This window comes from Vanellus vanellus, assembly GCF_965231255.1.
Source record: "Vanellus vanellus genome assembly, chromosome: Z".
NCBI classification, from domain to species: domain Eukaryota; kingdom Metazoa; phylum Chordata; class Aves; order Charadriiformes; family Charadriidae; genus Vanellus; species Vanellus vanellus.
In genome coordinates, this window is record NC_138908.1 from 51,015,837 (window position 1) to 51,034,554 (window position 18,718).

General features: G+C 37.1%; 1 protein-coding gene across 1 annotated transcript in view; it reads right to left on the bottom strand.

Annotated features, from left to right (window-relative positions):
* The window catches only part of DENND4C (DENN domain containing 4C), a gene marked incomplete at its 3' end in the record, with an annotated part of 73,498 nt that overhangs the window by 22,277 nt on the left and 32,503 nt on the right, over positions 1-18,718 (bottom strand). Inside the window, exons 6-20 of the mRNA XM_082498060.1 lie at positions 17,566-17,807; positions 16,671-16,737; positions 15,957-16,015; positions 14,434-14,578; positions 13,897-14,072; positions 10,217-10,317; positions 8,252-8,470; positions 7,130-7,275; positions 5,953-5,988; positions 5,590-5,720; positions 4,605-4,737; positions 3,931-4,137; positions 3,133-3,261; positions 1,999-2,143; positions 1,520-1,666 (exon numbers count right to left, since the gene is read on the bottom strand). Coding sequence (XP_082354186.1) covers positions 1,520-1,666; positions 1,999-2,143; positions 3,133-3,261; positions 3,931-4,137; positions 4,605-4,737; positions 5,590-5,720; positions 5,953-5,988; positions 7,130-7,275; positions 8,252-8,470; positions 10,217-10,317; positions 13,897-14,072; positions 14,434-14,578; positions 15,957-16,015; positions 16,671-16,737; positions 17,566-17,807 — 2,083 coding nt within the window. The remainder of the gene's footprint in view (positions 1-1,519; positions 1,667-1,998; positions 2,144-3,132; positions 3,262-3,930; positions 4,138-4,604; positions 4,738-5,589; positions 5,721-5,952; positions 5,989-7,129; positions 7,276-8,251; positions 8,471-10,216; positions 10,318-13,896; positions 14,073-14,433; positions 14,579-15,956; positions 16,016-16,670; positions 16,738-17,565; positions 17,808-18,718) is intronic.

Consider the following 18,718-nt stretch of genomic DNA (forward strand, 5'->3'; position numbering starts at 1 on the left):
ATATCCCACAGCACCACATTAAACAGCCTTATTTATATGCCTTAGAGTACCTATTGGAATACATGGCAATATTTAAAAGGATCAAAGTGTAAATAAGTTACTGAGTTACTTACTATGGAAGCTCCATAAAACTTGAGTGACAGACATAATTTATCTACAATACATATTACTGCTGTTTATTTTACCAACAACGACCAAAGATGTAAAAAATAATTTAATTTAAAAGTCTGAGAAGCCATCAATTATTACATTTGGCTACTATATTAAAAACATTTTACACAGAAAAGTAAGTTCTGACATTCTTTGCTTCTTATTTTCTCTCTATCATTATTTCAATAATGTTAGTATCCCTGCTTTGCACAGATGTGAAAACACCCTACCAATAAATAGGTGAATTACCTGAAGTAGTAACATTCAAGGGTAGAAATAATGCACACGTGCATCTAAGGCTTCACACCATATAAGTCTGCACCCCACACCGTGAGAGCCAAGGACAAACGCAGCACCCAAGAGACAGCAAAGAGCAAAAAGCAGAGCAACAAAGAGCAGAGAGAAGGGAAGTTCAGTAACCTAGGCAAGCATATCAGATGAAGCAATGGAATCAGACTCAAAGTTCTCTTTACAGAAGGGCTCAAGATATTAAAAACATGAAGAGTGCGCAAGAACCATTTCTACATTAAGTTTTGAAGTACACACAGAAAGGAAGTTTAGTTGAGACTGTGCACAGGTAGGATGTAATCAGTATTAAAGCAGATAGGAAGAACCATGAATTTCGTCTTGCCATCTCAAGTGATTAACTTCCTGTGCACTCATTTTACTCCAGTTTGTGTGGAGTAGCGCACACCATGTTTAAGGCAGAGTTTTTCTCCAGCTTATCACCTGTCTTTCCATTTCCAGGGTGTCTGACAGAGACTGTATGAAACAGTTCTGGTAATTTCTATATTTATTTCCAAGTTTAGCAACTACTATTAAGAAGCTTGAATATGGCCTTTAAAAGCATAGTTTACTATAAACAACCATAACATACTAATTCCAGGAATACTAATTAGGCCTTTCTGGATTACCATCAAGGAGCAACGTTTTAGTGTTAGCTTCTAATCACCTCAGCAACTTTCACTCCTTTCCTTTCATGCAGAGAAAGATTTTACTCACACAGACTATCATTTCTATGAACAAATGACAATATGCAAAATTGAACAGACTCATATGTCAGAGGCTTCATATCTTTCCTGAAGACTAGGACAAAAGGCAAGGTTCATGAGATCACAGCAAGAAATTTATTTTAACATAACAGTACTTTTGCTACAGTTTACTCTAAACTAAAGAAGCATGATCTGCAGTAAAGGAGTAACATTTAACAACAGCGTATTTCTTTTTCTTTACATAGTTTAACTTTGTGCTTCACTCTCTACAGCCTCAAGAGGGGAAGGTGGTGGTTGAGGAGGGCAAATCAAAAGGAGACTAGAAAATTTAGCCTTTTGAGGGACTGTTAGTAGTGAAACCCAGCAGAATCTAGTACCTGTGCTAGAGTGATTATCAATGGAATCAAGCCTGACTAAGTCACTGACGAAGAGAGTGTGCTCCCCACTGTTAGCATCATTAGAACTATCCACGCTACCATGGCTCACCATGTCCCCATCACTTCCACCCGTGGTACTCCGCAGAGCTAAAGACATGAACGAGAGCTGGTTAGTAAGAGAGGATTTAACTTTTCAGGTTTTTAAACAAATCTAACCTCTTCAGACAACAGTAAATAATTTTGCTTGAATATATAAAATGAGAATATGAAATTCTAGCAATAGAATTTAGATAATTAATTCTTCCGTGTGTGTAAGACGTTCTGACACTGTTTCAAGCATCAAGTTGGCAATTACCAATTTTTATACACTTAAGGAAAGATTTTCCACTTGCAAAAGCCACAATGTTAGCTGCAATCCCTCAGAAAGCATGTCATGCTCTTGTTCAGCAGAAATAAAGCCATTTCAACTGACTTATTACCTGATATCACAGGTACTCGTGGGCTCTGCGTTGATTTCTTTAAGCACTGCCTAAATTGTGCTGTGCCACGAACTACATTTCGTACCTTTGTCCACAGGAATATGCCACTGCGGCTACTGCTAGGCCAAGGAGACTCTAAAACTGCCTACAGAAAGAGACATCGCAATAACTGGTAAAAAAGTTACACTACAAAACACAGTACAGTGAGAAGCTTTTCTTTCCATACTCAGAAAAGGCATTTTCTGTCAATCATGTGAAGAAGGACAAATATTTGAGTTTTGATGATCCATTTCCTTTTATGAGCTGTTCCCTTTTACCCCACAGCTCTGCAGACAACAGCTGAGTAACAGCAAACAACTGATAGAGATTTCTTTAAGTAAACAAGGTGGGGTTTGTTCTTATTTAGGTACTTTGGTAGCAATAAAAGACCACAGTAGCACCTCTTTTCCTATTACCTTACATAGTTTACTTTACTAAGAATCACGGAATCATGGAGTTTTCAGAGTTGGAAGGGACCTCTAGAGATCATCTAGTCCAACTCCCCTGCTAAAGCAGGATTGCCTAGAGCACATTACTCAGGACCTGCATCCAGGCGGGTCTTGAAAATCTCCAGAGAAGGGGACTCCACAACCTCCCTGGGCAGCCTGTGCCAGTGCTCTGTCACCCTCACCGTAAAGAAGTTTTTCCGTGTATTTGAACGGAACTTCCTATGTTTTAGCTTGTGCCCATTGCCCCTCGTCCTGTCACTGGGAAAGAAGTTTTCATCAGCCTATTACAGGAACTTGGAAGCAAGGAAAAGAGAAGGAGGCTACTTCCTTCAACTAGCCTAATTCCAGCCTTCATCCATCTTGGATCCTGCTACTTAAAAGATACACCAGGAACAGGTGGTTTTGACATGGAAGCACTAGACAAGTTTCAAAACTTGGAAATGGAAACACCACAAATGTACATTTCAAAATTTTTTTCGTTAGCCAAAGTGTAGATCCAGTGAAATGTAGGCATGTCCAAAACGATTGTTTGCCCAACAGAATCAGCAAATCCAAGTGAAGAGCTGTATGAAACAATCTTTAAAACATGCTACAGGACAAGCGGAGTGACAACAACAAGAGAGATGCCAATCAAGACTTCTCTTACCTTATTGTAGTAGCCATAGGTGATGGCATTTGGCTGTATTCCAGCATTTTTCATTTCAAAAAGGACTCTCACAGCCTGAACAGGCTGACCCCACAGTCCACAGAGCTGCATTACAACTCTGTAGCAGACCTGACAAGATAAAGAAATGCATAAATGGACTGAGGATGAGCATTTTGAAAAAGCTTAAGCTCTTCCCTGATTTCCAACTTTTGCACACATAAAGGGGAAATCCATGTAAGAGCAGCTACTCAGTATATAACACTCAACAGCCAGAAGATGGAGCAAAAATTAAACAGGAAATCACACGAGCTGAAATAACATCAGCAGTCACATTGTTGAGAATGCTGAATTTTTTTCCACTCAGCTCTTCTGTTTGCGAAATAAAGGAGGGAAGGAAACACCCACGCAAAAAGCAGGATAACTTGCTGCTGTGTGCCTGTGGATACTACTGCAAGAATGGTATGCTGTACTCAAACCCACTATCCTTTCAGTTCCATAAGGCTGCAAAACTTTAATTCAAAGTGCATTTAAAAAACAGGGATATTAAGAACATCTTTCTTGAAGAAGTGTGGGAAAAGACTAGCAACACTAAGTTGGAGTACTTGGCCCAGCTGACACTAGGCTGGTGATGAAAAAGGAAATTAATTTCCAGGTGGCCTACTTAAGCAGACATCTTTGAGATCATTTCAAGGTGGTTTTAAAACAGGCCAGTATGCTTAACCTGGTGGTGAAACACGCTATATTTGCACCTTGTCTTCTATTCCATGTTTACAGTAATGTTTTTTTATTCACACTTGCCTCATCTAGTGGTTCCACATCAGTTTTCCTCATTTTAATTAAAACATCGTATGCCTGCTGCAGTGCTTTGACCTTGGGATGTGCAACTCTGATGTAGGCTGGCAGACAAATAAACCACAGGCTGTAACTATGACTGAAGAGACACTTAGCCCACTGTGGGGGGCTTACGTAGTACTTCTTGGCTAATTTGTGGGCTGTTTTTATCTCCTGTAAGGGTGAAACAAAACAAAAAAACAGACAAAAGATGTAACATCCTCAATCTAGAAGCCATTACTAACTCAGATAAGTGGTTTCTTAAAAGTGAGCATTTAATAACAACAGACATTCAACTGAAGCTCCCTTCTTACTGCTCTCTTATTAAGGCTCTCTGAAAGCGAAAACTAGCATCAGAATACTCTTCTTTTTTTTGACCCCCATTCAACATTAATTTTAATTTCTTTTTGTTTTGTATTACAGTCTAAAGCTTAAAAATGGCTTTGAAAACAAACTAATCTCAGATGCTAATTTGTTTGTTTGTTGCCTTCTTTTTCTTTCTTTTGCAAGTGTTGACTCTCAATAGTTACAAAGACCTAACCTCTAACAACATTAACACAGTATAAATAGACAGTGGCAATTTTACCAAAAAACTTCGTATATTTCAGTGTTCACACAGTAATTACAGTGACTCATCTGACCTGTTTTGTCCTCTTTGCCATGAGTGCTGGACTATTTGAAATGCTGCTTCCACCTGGGTGTCTGCTGAAGGAGAGCTTGAGCTCCTGTGGCCTGTCAAAGAGCTTGAAATCTAGTCGTGGGAAGTTTTTATAGCTATATAGATGATTTTAAAAAAAAACAAAAACAAAAACAAAAAAACAGAAAAGAAAAGCTTTTCACATACCTGCTGATAGCAGGAAAGCCATACAAAGACAACTTGCATGCAAAAACTGACAAACAGGAGAATAAAGAATTGGGGAAAAAAAGGAAAGCAGAGAGCAAGATCCTTCTACTCTTAGTCACAAAGACACCACAAGAAGATTCCTTGGACAATAATTCTCCACAGACAATGGAAACAAGAACCAGACTGCCATCCATATCATGAAGGTCATGAAAGCAGAGATTATGATTAACAAGGACAACAGTTGGAAACAGAACCTTTGTGACCTCCAAGAGAGACAGGAAGAAAAAAAATCAATCATAGCCAGAGTGTCTGAAACTCCACATTTCCTGCACAGGGCTGAAAAACACTGAATGAAAGAAGTCTGAAAAGTGGAGTGGCTGTTTTGCTCTTTTGGTTCATCAGCCACAGACCAATAATACTGGGCAGACCCACCCCCTGCCATTTCCACTGTGAAACAAAGTGCACCGCAGTTGCTAGAAAATACACATATATGGCTCAAACAGGAAGACAGTGAATACAGGTAGAAAAGTATTACTATAAAGTTGGCAAGTAGTTACTGAAAAATTAAAACTAAAATCCACATGTCCTCAAACATACATACCCACACACAAAACATTGACTTCTACAGGTTCAGAAACTTACCAGAAACTGGGCTGTTCGTACCTTTTTAAAGATTCTTCTGAACATTATATCAAGGCAAGTCCTGCACCAAGACAGAACATCTGCCCCGCTTAACAGCATAAGCATTCTAGTTTCACTACATGTGGCTATTTAACTTGTACCTGTATTTTGGCACTCGGTCCTGTCCATCATCAGTGGGAGGTTCTGGGGGCATTATGAACACTGTATGTTCACTTTTTTGTGATTCATCAAGCTCAATCAAACGTGCATCTTCAACAGAATCTACATCAACCTGAAAACAAGAGTTTGTACTCTAAGTACAGAGTTTGGCTTTGGAATAAAATGTCCTTTTAACATTAATTATGTTACTATATATAAAAATATATTTAATATATACTGTATTTGATTATATATAATATATAAATTATATTTGTTCTAATTACTCAAATATCAAGTCCACAGCCTTGTCTTTCCATTTTTATTTCACAATTAGATATCCTTAAACATTTTGAAAGACAAAATACCTTCTCTCCTTTCTCTGTTCCTTTATCTGGAAAAAGCTGGGAAAAGAGGAAAAAAAATTAGCGTGTCTTCTCAAATAAAAAAAAAAATCCTAAATAATTCCATTAAAGATGTGCCATTTACTGAAACATTAAATAAGAAACACTAAACTTTCATATTATTGTAGAAGTCATTAAGCTCTTCCAAATAATTCCTTTGCTGAAAGAAAATGCAATAATCAGCATGCTTTCAATCTCTTGACATTACCTACTAAATACAAAATCCTAAATCTATCAAAGGAAAGTGGTTTCATTTAGTTTAATTGAAAGAAACTGCTGTTTTGCAGGTATTTTCAATATGACAATTTAAGTATGCAACACATTTACAACCCGCAATAATATCAAATTACTAACAATATTAAACAAAGTATACGCCATACTCAGCAGAAAGAAAAATAAAGGCAAAGAAACTTTTAAACATTTATTTTGTGGTCTGTTTACGAGTGTTAATTTGATCAGAATCATTCTGTAAGACCTTCGTACAAAAATGAAGGTTCGGCCAGCATCATATACATATACATCTTAAAAAAATACATATAATTCTCGAGCTCCTGATTTTTATGTTGTGAACTTGGCATTTTACAGATGAAGCTATAAACTCAATAGCCCATCTAGATCAGAACCATGCTGAAGAGACTTTGTTTCAAAACCCAAGAATGGCTACAGCAATCTTTCTCATCTAAAATACAGTTAATGAAATGCAATCGTATTTACATAAACTAATTTTAACCAAAAGTGGAGCACTAGGCATATTTTTGTGTTTTAAGTTTAAATTGTGTGAAAAAGAGCAACAACGCAGATGACTCCTGGTAGATAATTGCACATTAGAAGCAAGGTGATTAGCATTTAAAGGGAAGACATGCATAGCATTGTGCTAAAGTGTCAGCTACTGGTATTTCTCACATTATCTTATAGCTGGACATCCTACAGGCCTTTAATGGAAATTTCCCGCAACAACACAGAAAATCATGACCATGAAAGAAGATGAAGGAAGACAATGACTCAGCAATAACCACCAAGAATTCCAATCCCTCAGAACACTTGCTGCAGAGGGTATCTAACTTTACAACTAAAACCAAGGACAAGAACGCAAAATGAACAGAAGCACATAATTTAATAGTACTGCTACATGTTTTTTCACCTTTTCTATGCAGTCGTCAAAAAATGCCAAGCCAGTATCCTTGTCACTCACAAAACTGCACTCTTCAATAAAACGGCTGAATATCTGCGTTTTGGTGAGATGTGTGTAGAACTTTGTATAGGCACGGTCTCTGCTTTTTAAAAATCCTGGTTATAAAAAGGAACACACAGCTAAATACCAGTTATGAGTTCCATAAGAAATTAACCTATAAAGTGTCAACATAAAATATTTAAAATACATAAAGTATTTGCTTTATCAATAAAAACAACTACTTATCATTATTTGCATTCAGAAGATCAAACAACAGCTTTTTTTTAATAATTATTTTTGATCGTAGTTAACAATCCTTGATAAGTAATGATGCCTATGTAATCCGCTCACTGTGTTTGTTGACTTTTTGTGCAAGAAAAAGGAGATGATGACCTTGTACAAAAGAAGTATCTAGCAGTTAAAACAATAATAAAATAAAGACTGTTAACCTAAGAGGTGATGGGTCTGAAAACATTTAAGACTTTCTAAACCTTTGACTAAAAATCTCAAATGTCTCTTCCAGTAATTAAAAAAAAAAAATAAAAATATCAACAACCCCAGACCACCACCACCACCACATACAAAATGAAACAACTGTGACCTTTTACCTAGCATTCAACTCATGAACGCATCTGAGAACTTAAGGTGATAAGATCAGGAAAATAAGATGACCTTTGATGATTATTGTCTTTTTATGTTTCTGACCTTTGCCCCCTTCTTTATTATCTTCCCATTTATACCAAGAACATTACTTTGTTCTTCATTATTGGGCTTCCAGCATTTTCACTCTGTACAAACTGAAATATTCTTTCATTCACAAGAGCTGCCCTTACAGAATATGCCAGAGAGGGCACCATACTACTGACAGACAGCTTTTCTAATACCAGAGCTACTGCAAAACTGTAGTTCTATGTGTATATATCTGTGTTCTAATCAACTTTGAATAGTTTAACTTTATACAATTGCAATTTTAAATATTGCCAAGAATTGTACAACCAAAGGGAACTTCGACCTTTTAAAGTTAAACAGCTCCTTAACCCTAAAGTTGTAACGCTGCCAATGCTATCAGCAGCTGGTTTGCCTCACCCTCACCTTGATGATCAAACAGGGAATCAGCAGCAGTTGCTTTGTTTGAAGGCGCTTGTGTGATTGGCTTGAGGAATGTTCTGTAACCCTTTAAAATAGATGCCATGAAACGGAGAAAAGCTTCCTGAATTTCCATCTCGAGTTCTATCATCTTCTTCTGCCATGAGAAATCTGCCTCAATAGGAGTCATCTCAACTGCAGAGCCTTCCTGAGTTTTCCGGTGAACTAGCAATGAGCAACACACACAATCCTGTATGAAAATCCAGTGCCTTCAAACAGGTAACTTTTGCAACAAGCTGAAGACAGATCTTTCTTTTTTCTACTTGCCCATATTCAGAAGTGACAAACACTAGAAATCCTGTGATTATTTCCAAATTGATATGGCCCATATAAAAGACAGGTTACCCCAAGAGTTGATTAGGTGTTTTTCTAACTTGTTCAGCCCTCTGGGACACAAAACAATGAGAAGGATCTCAGTCAAGTCAATGTTACCACATACCAAACTGAATGTAGTATTTCAGTAATATACCAACACAAAGGCCCATGTTTTCCCTGTTCTGAAGATTGAACATGTAGAAAGAAAGGGCCTAGAACTACTTTTCTAATCAAAATTCTAACATTGTAGTACACCAAAGGGTAGAAACAAGTAGATGACTTTCAGAGTTTACTCTTGCACTCTTAAAAAAAACAGTAGCAGGTACTGCTGAAAATTACAGTTCTATGCTTTTTATTATAATAAAAGAGTCAGTTATCATGATATAAATATTTATATATAAAAATAAATATAACATATGTATTATAATACTGCCAAAATGTAAAAACTGTCTATCTAAAAAAGACCACTGGTTCTACTCAAGTTAAAATTGGGAACTAGTTCTATATTACATAGCTTGCATGACATATCCTGCTGATAAAACCAAAGTTGAGGTTTTCTAACAGATGAAGTAAAGGCTATCTGCAAAAAAAAAAAAAAAAAAAAAAAAAAGGAGGCAAGAACACCCACCTCTTAATTAATGTACTTTCCTGTTGCCATAATTTACAAATTTTATATATCTTGTATACCTATACGGCTATCATTGTCTCCTTCTCCATAACGATACCACCTAGCATACTCTGAACCAGCTTACCTTAAAGAGACTAGCTACAGTCAGAAAGCAGCAATACCTGAAAACTGTTAGGTCAGCTACAACTTTGCTCTTACTTGTCCAAGTCATAGAATCATAGGGTTGGAAGGGACCTCTGGAGATCATCTAGTCCAACCCCCCTGCCAGAGCAGGGACACCTTAGAGCAGGTTGCACAGGAACGCGTCCAGGCGGGTTTTGAATGTCTCCAGAGATGGAGACTCCACCACCTCCCTGGGCAGCCTGTTCCAGTGCTCTGCCACCCTCAAGGTAAAGAAGTTCCTCCTCATGTTTAGGTGGAACTTCCTATACTCAAGTTTCTGCCCGTTACCTCTTGTCCTGTTGCTGGGCATCTTGTCCTGTCATTAGGCTGAAGATGGCCAGTTTTTCTTTTGACCAAATACTTCATCAAAATTTCACTACCTGACTACTTTTGTAGAAAAGTCATTATCAGAGATATTCAGCAGTATCTGCACAAGAGCTAAGATATTCAGAATTATTTTACTCATATCCCCATTTCCTCTATTACCTTTGATCAGAACTGTGAATATTGTTTTAAGTTGAGATCCAAACGTGTTTTGGCTGAATCTTTGTTTCTTTACCCATAATTTCATCATGGGTAAAGGCTAACAAAAAGCTCAAATTTTAAGAAGTCACAGCAAAGAAAAGTCTAAAAAAGTAATTCACACCACATATGATAGAAGGTAGTCCTTACATTTATATACTAATTATAATTTAAGACTTATTGGTGTGTACCAGAAAATTTAGTAGTGTTCTCTGAATATTTAATTTCCCTGTTTTAGGCAGTTTCTGTTCTTACCCCTTCCCCTTTTATTTTATATATTTCACCTGCTGCCAGCTGTGGGTGCAGCTTCTTTAAGGTGCTGAGCAGACTTTTACATGGCTTCTTAGGAAACTGCTTCCAGTTGGTGCTCTTCTTATCGTCTGATCTAAAACACAGGGGAGGGAAAGAAAGATATATAAAATATAGACCATATAAAAAAGAATAGCTTCCGCAGCCCTAAGTTGCTTCATTTTCAGAATGCAGTAACTAAAAAAAAAGAAATCATTTTGAAAAGAAGTCTTGTCACTGTCCCTATTTGTCAAAACTAAAAAAAATGAGTGACATAACTCAGAAATTCATTTTCTCAGATACAGAATAGCATAAATTGAGTTATTAGTAGAGTTTTCTCCAGTCTGTAAGGAGGATCTGCATTAAGACTTGATTTGGACTTTTCAGTTGAAGTGTCACTTAGCTGATTTCCCTGTCAGAATTTTTTATCAGTCTTGCTAATATAATTTAGGCACACTAATATGTGTGTGATTACTATGCAAAGCCTATGCCACCATAAACCTGCCATATTGCTACTGATACAAATAAAGGCAGTTTGGCATACAACATGAACTTGTTACTGCAAAATGCTGGAAGACCAGTCTGGTATCTTTATGGTCATATGGTACACTGTAGCATGTCTATGGCAACTCAGTTCCAGCTTCAACCACAGGCTAGCAGGGACTAGGAAGACTGGGAATTTAGTTCACAGTTTGAAAACTATGTGGTTGATTAAGCAATGAGGTAAATTGGCCTAAAGGGATGCTCATCTTTGTTAGAAGGACAACGGGTACAATGCCAGACCTTGTTTAAGCAGTTGGACGTAAAGAGAGACAGAGTAGGGAGTAAATCCTGAGAACTCCTACACCTCTTTCTGGAAGGCAGAAGGTGGGGGAGAATTGCTGTAACAGGGAGTACAACAAACCCTGTGGCCACAAGACTTAATCAGTTATTACCACCTGAGCTGACACTGTCACTGCTTGTTTTGCACTTTGCATCAGTGAAATGTTTGTTCAATTATTATTTGCTCAATTGGCATTGACATAGAACTATCTTAGGAAGAAAGCCAAATTTCCAGGAGTTAAAGAAAAAATGCATGCTTATGGATGCCTTTGCCCATTTTTTCCCCACCATAATGGCATGCCGATAAACAATGTAAGTGGTACTGTTCCAAAAATGGAAGGAAAAAGAATTTTGCTATAAAAATAAAACAGTCTCAAATCTTTGCCCTAAAAAGGCTACTGTCCCTAACCAGCTTTCAATGTTACTTTCACAGAGATAGTTGAAAACATCCCAAAAAAAAAAAGGCATTAAGGAAGATGCAGAATGAATAAAGGGTCTTTAGTAATTTTGGGCAGTAAATAAAGCTTTGGTCTATCATAAGGAATACAGCAGCAAACTTGCTCTAAAAAGATACTAGACAGACTGATGTACTAGAAAATATTCCAAATGTTATTCTTCTATTATGCAGTCTTTCAAAGTTAGTAACAGTGCTGTTTACATAAAAAAAAAAAAAAAAAAAGGCAGCAGCATTGCCACAGCAATAAAGAGGGGCAGAAGTGGACATGGACAGAATAGAATGGAACATTAATCTTTACTCGCTAATAACATAGTATTTTAGAATTCTGTATGATCTCCAACACAAAGTGCTTTATGAACATTTGGTTTTACCTACACATCTCCAAAACTGAAAAATACCCTCATTTCCAGGTTAAAAAAGGTTTATAACACATGTACCAACATCTCACATCTACCTAAGTAATGTCAGTTGTCAAATTCCTCTGGAAGTCAAATAAGTGGTACAAAGGAGATATATGCAAAATGCAAAAAAGAAAAAAAAATCATTTGACTATTGAAAGAGAAATAGACTTATAATACAGTGAAAGAAAAGGTGCAAAAATCTTTCCAATTGAGTGCCTCATAAGGGGTCAGCCACTGGTAGATTTTTAGTTCAGTAACCAAACCAAGTAACGTTGGTACTTGGTCTTTCGAGCAGTCATTCCAACAGAATCTTGACATCCTTATCTCCCTGCTAAATCCTATCTCCTTAATTTTTCTGCAACCCAGTCTTCAACTTCCATTCTACTTATGAACAAAAACATTCAGGCATTTTTCACTACCAATATCTTCATATAAACAAGTTATCTTCCTTGAGATTCTCCAATACATTTTTCTTTCATAACACCTGGAGAGGGACTTTTTACATGGGCATGTAGGGATAGGATGAAGGGTAATGGCTTCAAACTGGGAGAGGGTAGATTTAGATTAGATATTAGGAATAAATTTTTCACTATGAGGGTGGTGAGACACTGGAACAGGGAAGTTGTGGATGCCCCATCCCTAGAAGTGTTCCAGGCCAGGTTGGATGAGGTTTTGAGTAACCTGGTCTAGTGGAAGGTGTTCCTGCCCATTGCAGGGGGGCTGCAACTAGATGATCTTTAAGGTCCGTTCCAACCTAAACCATTCTATGATGATTCTATGATGATGAATTATTCTTTTGGTGGCAGACTACTTTGATATACAGTAATGAACATGCTTTTTGCAGTGCTTTTAATGGGGATCTAGGGGAAGGACAGAAAACAATTAAAAACATAAACACAATCTGCCTCATTGTTTACTACTTCCTTTGATGCTACTAATAAAACAAAGGATTTCGGTAATGTAAAGGGAACATTTGCTTCAGTAGAGGAAGGGTCCTTTGGACACAAAGAAAATCAATAAAGCATTCAACTAACCCATAGATCAAATGACTAATTCTAACTCAAGTTAGTAAAAACAAAAGTCAAGAGTTAAAAAGTGACATGAGATAAAGTAAAACTACATTTCCACAGAGAGAATATGTGCACTTTATTTAGTGATTTTCACTCTCATCTTGAACTAGCTTAGATGCCTCTTTCTATTTATGACCTAACTAATTTTAAATGGAAAGGTAATTCACGAAGTTACTAAACACCCGAAACAATTGAATTTTCAATTCAGTTATTTGTACTCTCATTTAGATACATTACAGAAAAACAGCAGAGTTACTCTGAATTAGCTTCTCCTCAAGGTGAGAAGAGACTGTTCATGCAACACTTTCAATTTAAGAAAAGCATTAAAACCATAATAATTAAGTGAAAATATTTTAGATTGAATGTAGTGAAGACACAAAACTTTGCTTGATTGATCTCACCAAAAATTTGGTGGTTGTAATTTGAGAAAAATTTCTTTATTAACACTAATATAAAGTGTCCCAAGTGGAAAACAGCATCAAATGCTGTCATGAAGGGTCCTGAAGTGCTCACATTCATACCACTAGTCACTGAACACATGCAAACCAAATACAAACATGGTAGGTCAAGGTGAAAATGTAAGAAATGATGGGGGAGAAAAAAAAAAAAAACCACAACTCTTCTCCCTCGTTTCTAGTTTTTGTCCTATTTCCCTAATAAGCAGTAACAGAAGTAGAAAAACAAACCAGAACATGTTACCATTGTTACTAAATTTATAGCAATATCTGCACCATATTTTCATAATCAGCATTGACCCTTGACTTAGTAAGTTTTAATTTGCGATGAAGCTTTAGAAATGAGGAAAAGAACAGAGGACAGTAAGAAACAAACGATACTGGATAAAACAATGTTTAATAGTTTTAACTCCTCAGCATTTCAGAAATCTCTCCATCTATAGATAAATGTAAAAACTCCATAGAACTTACATGTACACCATGTTTGTGTCTAAATCAATGCATACAATATCCTGTGGTGGATCGTACAGATCAAAGTATCGTGAATCAACTCCAACAATAAATGGAACAGGTGCACTGAGTACGGTGGCCAGAGACAAAGGACAGAGGGGGATATATGGACATTGCCACTGAAATGGAAATATCATCTGAAGGAAAAATTAAATGAAATCAATGCATTAAAACAAGACAACAGATACTGTACAAAAACCCCCAAGAGGTTACATGCAGTAAGTTGAAATGCAATTGCTAAAAGCCTTGTAACACTATCAGAAAAGAGTTTTCAAGTTTGACCACTTATTTACAGCACATCTCTTAGTTATCTATGCAAAAATGCCGCTCATTCTAATAGCTGTAATAATACAACATGCTAGGGCACTTTACCTAAATGCTATGTCTGGGAAAAATTATCATTTAGTGAATCAATCATTTTAACTTAAAAAAGCCTTATAACAACAGTGGAGTTTGAACTGATTTCTCTCACTGCTGTACAGAACACTTTGTACTTACAGCTACTACAGCTTCAGCAACTCCTGTCAACACAGCTGGTCGAAGCGAATGGAGGAGGATCTTGCCTTCTAGTAATACAAAGAGTAACAGAGTGGCACAGTTTTCCGGTCCAAGATTCATGAGCAGAGTGCTAAAGTTTGCTCCACTAAGAGGTGAGTGAGAAGGGGGAAGAGAATAAGAATGTTACAGGATTAAAAAAAAAAAAAAAAAAAAAAAAGTCATTACTATCAGACTTCTGATGACTGTTTGGGACCAACTAGTTGAATGGTGCTAACATTACCACACATCATACATCTACCTATCTATCTAATAGCTATCACCTCAATATGAGAATTGTACCACCACAAAGAAACCTAAATTCTAATTCTGCTGCTAAAGAAACATATGCTATACCGTGCTACTGCTGAGTTTGTGTTGTTTATGACACTCTCTCTCATACATGCATAAGCATCTTGTCTTCGTAACAGTAAAAGAGATCTAAGTGGTTAACAACTAATCCAAGCACAAATAACACCAGCAGTTTCATATGATGGGTTACCTCAGGCAAAAATAATGAACTAGAGTATCCATTTGATCTTAGAATCACAGTATCAAATTCTCATACTAGTCAAGTAAAATCAATCCATCATTCTGATAGCAATGTGTCTTTAGTTTCTACAGTTTAGACTCCATTTCATTTGTTTGGATTACACACATTTAGACATTGTAATGACATCTGTAAGAGCACAAGGGTGTAAAATCTGTCCTTAGAAAAGTGCTTACATGTTACTTTGCAGTTTGGCGGCTGGCTGCAATTCTTTACTTAACACACTGTGTAACAGATGTGATTAAACATGGGATTCTTTTGCGTACAGAACATTATATCATAAAGTTTAAGAGAGGGAAAAAATAAAAAAGGGAGAATATTCTGGGTTTTAACTTAAAAACAAACCAAAAATCAACAAAAACATCCAAACAAAACCCTATGTCACGATCACAGGTAGCTCCAACCCAGACAATGCAGGCGGTATCCACAGAGACTGCATAAACCTTCAAGCACAAAAACCAATTTTTAGGTATCAAATTTTGAATTTCCAAAATGTTTGCACACTCATGCATTGATTGATTTCACATAGCTGCTTGACATAACTGTCTCTCTTGGATCCAAAATGAAAAAAAACCCCAAGATAGACTGTTTGTTATCTGTGCTATTAAAAATTTCTTTTGCTTACCATATAGGTTCTGAAAATACAAGACATTTAAATACATATACTTTTTTCCTCACAACCTGCTGCTTCTTCCTTCAGAGTTCCTACAATAATCTGGCAATTCATCTTTATTTCAGGATAATTAGTGATATTATTCTTCAACAAGGGACAGGTCTATGTCAAAAAGACAATACTATAATATTATAAATGCATATTAAGCTTTCTGTTTATAAGATCTAATAACATTGCAGTAACGTTTGGCTTCCTTCTGTGACTCATTCTTATTTGCCTCTGAATTTTTCAAGTAGCGTACAATCAAAGCATTAACAATAATACCTTAACGGCAATGGTGTAGAAACTGGCTGAGACAATATTAATGCATCATGGGCAGAAAGCTGAAACACAAAGTAGTATATGATTGATATGGACAACTCCACAGTTATCACGGTATAAAATTCCAATATAAATGTTATCCACAGTCCCATAAACTGCCCTGCAGACAGAGTCACAGTGGCATGCAAGAAGCACAAATCAAAGACAATCTTTGGGACTTGTGTTCACTAGGTCAACAGAGCTTGTATTAGTCACCAAAACAATTCTCAGAAATTACAGGTAATTGTCTGTGACTCAGTGTTGAACGTGTAACTGCTGCTAGGTGATTAAACAGAAGCACAAGAGACAGTGCCAAGGGACTAACCTTTGACCCACAGTAGAGGGTGGACAAGTGAGCGAAAGGCAGAAAATACACCCCCCCCCCTCAGCCCCCCCGAGGAAATGCAAATGGTGCCTATAAAATTAAAGGCTAATATATGGCAGAAATTTCAAAAGTGCAAGTAGGATGCTGCTGCCATTTGTACCACCTGAAGACTGAAATAGTCTCCTTTGCTAAGTTACTCCAGGTTTGTATCAGTGAAAGAGAAGGCCAACCCATCTACCTCCTTCTCCTCTCCCTTCCAGCAGATGGGTAAAAGCCTAAAGGAAGAAACAAGGCTTTCAAAAGAAAGAGGGCTTGCTGTTATTGTACCTAAAAATGGAAGCAAATGTGCTTACCTGCACAAGAATTCTTGGCCTTTGTGGTGAAGGGAAAGGTATATTGTGCATAAAATGGGATATGTGCCTTAAAAGAAGACAGGATGTTAGAAAACTACCCCTGGAGACTAACCAGGGACTGAAAACAATGTTAATTACATGGTACCATGTTTTAGAAAGGCTGTTAAGATTTATTTACTGTTTTGGTAAGTTTAAGAACCTTTTTACACAAACGGAAACAAAGAAGCTCCATTCACTCACATTTCATGCGTGAAAATTAATCCTGGCAGCTTTAGATATGTATGCAAAAGATAAGAACACACTGTCATTTAGGCAAGCCATTTAAAATCCCAGGCAGCCTAGCCCCATTCTACAGCTTCTAATGAGGCTTAGCTAAGAGAAACTATATGGTTCACTGCCAGATGTCTAATACAGTTTTCAAGGTAACATCATATTTCAGAAAACTTTTAGGACCGTGAAAAGCATCCTCTACAGAGTTTATACACACAAATCTGCATTAGTTGCAGTGCTTGGAAACAGACACAGATACTCATTGCTAACGCACTGAGTCCCTGAGCTTTTATTTATTAACCTAAAATGCATGACTGCAAATGTTAGCATGTATCTTATAGCTCAGCCATTTTCTGTGTTTGACGTACTTGAGAAAGGTAAACGAGTTGACATATTCTAACAGAAAAGCCACAGTAAAAGCCAGTTCACTTTCCTGGCGCTGCAAGAGCCACTACTACTAAACAGAAGCAGCAGTAATTTCTATCAGTACCACATAAGCTACACAGTGCGAGCAAGGGGATGGAGCAAATATGCCAACTAATTAAGTCTGACATATATAAATCACGTGACTTCTTGATCTGACATAACTACCCTTCCACATTAACTTGAAAAATGTTTTACTTACTTTTCAATGGGAAGAGGATGAGGCCCAGAGACAGAGAGTTTGTAAATGAACATAAGAAATTTTCTAAACGCTTCAAAGAAAGGCCAGTGTGAGAGAAGGCAGATGCATTTGTTGGAATTGATGGACTTGGAAGTAACCACTTTCCTCTCTACAGCTGTCAGGAGACCCAGCTGCAATTGTTGTTTTTCTGTTAGCAGCTCCCGGGGATAAGGCTCATAAAACTGAATAGCAGCACCATAAACCTAAAAGATGAAGAAAAACAGCTGAGCAGACCAAGTATTCAACAGGATACTGAGTTAGAACTTTTGAAGCATCTTTAAGTCTTTAGTGTTTGCACACACACTACAGTGCTTTCGCTGGTAGCTTGCGAAATTAGTTTTTATTTATGTAATATGCACAAAGTATCCTTATAAGCTAAATGTTTTGGACTCTTGTGCCTCTTGTGCCCTCTTTTTCACTGCGCTTTTCTCAACAAACTATTCATACTCAGTAAATTGAAAGGGAAGGAACCAGACTGCATACTGTGACAAACCCCCATCCATTAACGGTTATGGTCAAAAAAACCCCCAAAACCAAAAAAAACCCAAACAACCCCTCATGAAATGCTTGTGTTCAGTAAATTCTCCTATCATTACCATGCTAAACAATAAAATTATTTTAGCTTTGACTTCACTCATTTTATCAAGCTAAACAGCTACCTACCTTTTCTAATATTCCTTCCCTATTTGTCAGAGTTTCATTAACTGAATTATTCTGGCAAGCTTAGCAAAGAGAGAACAAGGAAAGATGGACACCACAGTATACATCTCTCTGAGAAAAATACTGGCAGCTACTGCACTCCTCCTTGAAAAAGAAGACTTAATATATCGGAGGAAGACTTCTTTTGTTGTTTGAAAATGGAGAAGTATATAAATTCCCCTGATAAGGGACTGAAGCAGTGTGGAAGTTGAACTGTTATCACTAATAGAGCCAAACTGCTGTTTATTAGTCACAGAGAGCTAATCACGTTACAATCACTTATTCTCTCATGCAGTTCACACAGACACACAGGTACAGTAGGCAAGCTGAAGCAATATCTGGGCAAGCAACCCCCAACAAGTGCTCCTTTGCTTCACCAGGTGTACCTATAACCCTGCAGTTTCTATCCGTCTAT